Genomic DNA, 5,629 nt, shown 5'->3' on the forward strand with positions numbered 1-5,629 from the left:
TGGCACCAATTATTTGTTTTCTTTCGCTTTCATTTTGAAGCTGCTCTATCCGTAGTTAATAAATGAAGAGCGAGTGATAATTAATCAGTGGTATGCTTAGGGCGAAAAGCCATATGAAGACGCATGCGTGCAGTGTTTGGTGCCATATGGAAGGAAGGCAAAAGTGGAATGAATGGCTTTCCATGAATGGGTTTTGAGCTGCTGCCATATAACAATGATGATTCCCTCAAATGCATGCAATTCGCTCCGCTGGTAATTGGCAACGAGGTCACATCACATATCTATAAGTTTCCATTTCAGCCACGAGTGTTAAATTAATTAAATGACCCTGTTTATATATGATGAACGTGTATGCGTCAGCATGACATTTTATTGATAGACGGGAATATAGTATTGGTTGTGGTTGGTTCACAAGCAGAGGATTAAATATTAAGGATGATCCTAAACCTGAAGAGGTATTTTTTTAACCTTCTCGCATCGGAGAATTGAGATGTGGATTCCTGTGTATGCCAAGAAGCAGCAAAGGTTGGCAACTAATTATTTGAACAAATTAAAACCGATCCACTTGTTTCATTCATAATAAGAAGCATTTTTAAGTGCTTCGTAATTCAGGGATCCTGTTGCATGGGGGGACCATTGATTAGAAGTGGCTTTTGATGTGTGATTAGTTGGATATAACCGTATTGCTAAGCATCTTAAGTCCACCTTATTCGGCCAAGTCTTATCCGCCAAGCATTAAACCCATCTGAAATGATGCCCACGTTTGATTTCATAATACGATACTCATTGCAATATATTACTCTCCTTGATTCATCTCCGTAATTGCCTATTCATATATTCTCATGTCAAATTAAAACAGATTTGAAAAATATTTCATGTTGACGGTATATATATATGTGTGAACTGTGATTATAAATGTGTGGGGTTTTGTTGGAGGGGAGGAGGCGTGCAACGATTATTGGTGGACACGGTCCTCAAAAGCCCGAACCCCATCTGACGCAAACCTTTGTGACTACGTCACGAATTATTAAAGTGCATATATGTAGTCAAATGTGCGTGTGAGAGAGAGTTGCACATGGATCTCCACCCAGAAGCACGCAGTAGTAGAAGTACGTATGGCGTTCAAGAAGGGGAAGAAAACGCCCTTCAAACACCAGACACTCATCCTCATTCTCCACAGTCTTCTGCTTCCTTCCAAATCAACATGCCTGCCTCCTCAACTGTCATTATTTAAAACACACACACGCTCACACATCTACCAAACACATATATAATCGAAACAAACGTTGATGTGTAACTCATTATTTTATGACTTGAGCGTCACATCAAACAGTTGGTGAGGCTCCCTAAAAGAACGACAATGAGTGACGGTAATAGATCATATACCGCTCCCACGAGAGATTTTAATAAATCTTTCTCCCCTGCGTTAATAGTGTCCCTCTCTATTCCATTTAATTTTCAAGTCAGTCTTTTAATTAAGCTTTTTGCTTCACATGTTCATCCTCACTTCACACTCTTTCTCAGACGCAGTTTAATTTTTTAATATCACCGCTGGTGTTTGCTGATGTATGTGGTCCCAAAACGGGAAGCTCACGACAAAACCATCATGGTTTCTGGAGGATTACTATTTTGTTTTTACGTCCCAAGTGGGATGGTTTGTTTGCAGGGGGATTTTATATTTACTATGCCATCCTCAAACTTAAGTTTTGTGAGTCTGTGATATCAGTTTTCTTCTAACTTGGCACCGATGGCTTTAAATACAAGGAGGTGGCGTGGATGAATTATGAATTGAAGAGAACGAAGATGGCCGAATTCAGTACGTTCCTCTTACGGAAGAAATTTAATCTTGTCGTGGCAGTGATTAATGGGTGGACCATTGTACTGGTTTTGCCCCCAATGACAGCATCATTTGATCTGTTTTAGGAGCAAGGGATTCACGAACCCTAGACTTGTCTTCACTCATCTCACCAGAACTTGCGTCGGGATTTATTATTTATCGGTACTTGATGTGAGACGCAAGTCCATGGCACAAATGAACCCTGCTCTCTGTTTCACAGACATCTCGTTAATCTTTTCTTCTGGTGAAAAAGACAGAATTACTTCTTCTTCTTCTTCTTTTTTTTTAAGTTTTGCCCTTCATTTAGTGTTATGTAATTTTTAATCTATCATATTCATGACATTTACTATCCTTCATGTAATAGGGATATTATTAAAAATAAGTAATAATTATGTTTCAAAAATTGGGGAAAATATATCTATCTATATTCATTGATGTCTCAATTAGGCTTACAGGCTTTTTTTTTTTTTTTTTTTTGGCTGTAGAGACTGCAGGGGATTGAATTTTAATTGTTATATCCCATCATTAATATTTTTTCTCTCGTCTTATATTTTTCCTAGAGCCTGCTGTATTTTGCTTATAAGGATATTTATGGTCTCGTTGCCTAAAAAAAGAGTATTTATGGTCAACGGCAGCAAAATCCCAATCCCATCTCTGTATTTTTTTCCTTATTTAAAAAAAGGAAAGAAAAATACTGACACTTGAGGATTGAATGAGAAAGAGCCGTTGCCCAACAGCCATAATATACTCTCATCCTTAAATGAGTACCACGGTTCCATTAATTAGTGACTGTTAGCAAACCCTTTTTGTATTTTGACTTTTTCTATGTTGGTCATTGTCACAAAAGGAAGGGGTAATATGGGAAGTGAGAAAGTCCCGCCAGGGGGCTCCATTTTTTTCCTGCTTTAAATCTGCTAACTTCCTTTTAATGCCGAGCTCCCCTCTCCCTCCCAGATTCACTAATTTCAACTTTCTCGTGCACATCACATCGCTTCCTTCGTTCTTTCTGTCTTCGTTCAACACAAAAGAAGAAAGAGCCGAAAGGATATCTTTCCGGCACCGCAGGGAGGTCACGGGGCACAGACCTATTGAAACAAACATAGAAGTTCAAGCCACACAGCAATGGTCGACGTGGACACGAGGATGGCCGGTCCAAACCCGGCTCATATTGCTGGCCTCCGGCGCCTTTCCGCTCGAGCGGCTTCCGTTTCTGCCACCGCCGCTTCCTCCCTTCCCGTACGTAACGGTCTTCTCTCGTTCTCTTCTCTAGCCGACAAAGTCATAACCCACCTCTGCAACTCGGGCATACAGGTGCAACAAGGCCTCTCCGACACAGAGTTTGCTCGAGCCGAGGCCGAGTTTGGCTTTGTATTTCCTCCAGACCTTCGTGCTGTTCTCACTGCCGGCTTGCCCGTCGGCCCCGGTTTCCCTGACTGGCGCTCAGTCGGGGCTCGTCTTCATCTTCGTGCCTCGCTGGACCTTCCAATCGCCGCGATCTCCTTTCAGATTGCCAGAAACACCCTCTGGTCCAAGACTTGGGGTCCCAGACCATCTGAGCCCGAAAAGGCATTGCGGGTCGCTAGAAATGCACTGAAGAGAGCCCCTCTTCTGATACCCATCTTCAACCATTGCTACATTCCCTGTAACCCCTCTCTCGCGGGCAACCCAATATTCTTCGTAGACGAGAATATGATCTTCTGTTGCGGTTTGGATCTCTCGGATTTTTTCGAGCGCGAGTCCCTGTTCAGGAGTTCCGAATCCAATCCTCAGATGCTGAAAAAACAGAGTTCCGTCAGCGAGAAATCTGCCGGTTCATCCCACAATTTATCTCGGAGAAGCCTGGATACGGGAATCGTTAGCGGAGGTAGAACGCCGAGGTGGGTCGAGTTTTGGAGCGACGCAGCCATCGATCGTCGGAGGAGAAACTCATCTTCGTCGACATCGTCGTCGCCGGACAGGTTTTTTGAGGTGCCTCGGTCCAAAATACCCAAATGGGTAGAGGGGTACATAGGGCAAATAGGGTCGGTTCTGAGAGAAGGCGGGTGGTGCGAATCGGACATATCCGAAATCGTGGAGGTGTCGGCGTCGGGATTCTTCCAAGGAGATATGGTGTTGTTAGATAATCAGGCGGTGCGGGATGCCCTGCTGTTGAAAGCGGACAAGCATTCGGACTCTCTTAGAAAAGCGGGGTGGAGCTCCGAAGAGGTGTCAGAGGCCTTAGGATTTGATTTTCGACCGGAGAAGGAACGGAAACCGGCTAAGAAGCTATCCCCCCAGCTGGTTGAGAAAATAGGCAAACTTGTGGAATCGGTTTCCCGGTCGTAACAGTTTGGCTCGGCTGGGGAGATTTTCCTTCTTGTTTTTCCTTAGCTAAACAAATTAAAAAATACGGTGGTGTTAAGGCTAAAGAGGCCTCGGGGTTTGCATTCCCCTATCTTGGGGTTAAAACATTTTGGGAAACGCCAGTTGTCCGAGGAAATGAATTCGGAATTACACGTGTTGAACCTTCCGCCATTCAATCTAGATTGAAAAATATAGACGTTACATAATTAATGAATCAATTGTTGCATTTAGACTTGCTCGCGGCCGAATGTATTATCGGCGATATGTAATTTTGGTGGTTAGGCAAGGGGGCAGGGCACGTGCGTGTATCCTTTTAATAGAAAGGAGGGCTCCACTCGTTTTGCTCAGTCTCAGTCTCAGTGATCCGATCCGTTTTCAGAAGCCGAAAGGATAATGAGTTAGCCATGATTTGATTTCATTCTGAGCGCGGAACTGGAAGGAGTAGGAGAGAAGGCAGTATCTTCTTTTAAGAAGCTACTTGTGTGACAGGAATAAGTGAATACAATATAGATACCCCTTGGAATTTGGAAAAGGAAGTGCATGCATGAATGGGATTTCGCAGGCAGGGTTGAAGGGACAAAGCGATGACAACCAGATCTTCGCTCTCTCTCTCTCTGGATTTGAGATGGCGAAGAAAAGCCTGCCCGAGTTATGGAGCAAATAAATTAATCCAAGGGGAGAAGGGCAGCCCTGGAAGTTTGCGAGGTGAGAGGGTCCACGTGATTGGGCCCCCGATAATTTCCTTGCAGCTTTGAGCCTAACCCACACACAGCCGGGCAGAGAGCTTCAGAAGCACATCGGGCGCGGGCAATGAGCAGTCAAACACTTGGTTCTACTTAGGCGTTTGCTTCTTGTTTGCTTCGTTTTGTAAGCATTGGTAGGTAGCATCTAGCGCGTACGGCAGCAACTGTACATTTGATTTGGTTCGCACTATCTCCAAGCTAGATTCATGAACGATTTTCCCCGAGAAAGATTATAACCTTTTCTTTCGTTTGCGTACGAACAGATTCCAGAGGCCCCAGCAAGCTCATGGTAGAGGCTTATCCTGGGGTGGGGGATTTGGAGCGTGCGTGACATTGAATGAATGGGCTCTTGGGGCGCCCCAAGTCGGTGGTACAGTTCTTTTGCGTTTGTTCCTTGTTAAACATTCTTTACCCATTCATCCTCCTCCTCCCTGTTCTATGTTGATGAAATAGCGAATTCAGTTGTCGAGTAACTTAGGACCTGCTTGGGATAAGCATGTTTTATATAAGTTGAAATAAAATTCCTGTCACATATTCATCTCATATTTCACAAATCATGATTAAAAAATTATTCATAAATTATTCTAGTCAGACTCCCTTTTCAAACGGATTGGCGAACCTCCTTTTTCTTCCCTCAACACCATCCACATTCCTCCTTGCTACTACGATTACTGAAAGTAGGCGGTGAGCATCAAAGACACCGAAG

The 5,629-nt window shown here is 43.7% G+C and overlaps 1 protein-coding gene across 1 annotated transcript; it reads left to right on the forward strand.

Annotated features, from left to right (window-relative positions):
- The first annotated feature begins 2,770 nt into the window (after positions 1-2,770).
- On the forward strand, positions 2,771-5,151 carry LOC114722262 (uncharacterized). Its single transcript, XM_028908253.1, has one exon. The coding sequence runs from the start codon at positions 2,960-2,962 to the stop codon at positions 4,160-4,162; it is 1,203 nt and encodes a 400-aa protein (XP_028764086.1). The 5' UTR covers positions 2,771-2,959; the 3' UTR covers positions 4,163-5,151.
- Positions 5,152-5,629: the final 478 nt, after the last annotated feature.

The sequence above is a fragment of the Neltuma alba genome, unplaced genomic scaffold (genome assembly GCF_004799145.2).
Source record: "Neltuma alba isolate B1F8T4 unplaced genomic scaffold, ASM479914v2 tig00012088_pilon, whole genome shotgun sequence".
NCBI classification, from domain to species: Eukaryota; Viridiplantae; Streptophyta; class Magnoliopsida; order Fabales; family Fabaceae; genus Neltuma; species Neltuma alba.

Excerpts from the sequence above, each read along its gene's own strand:
- LOC114722262 (XM_028908253.1), top strand. The coding sequence starts at position 2,960 with ATGGTCGACGTGGACACGAGGATGGCCGGTCCAAACCCGGCTCATATT.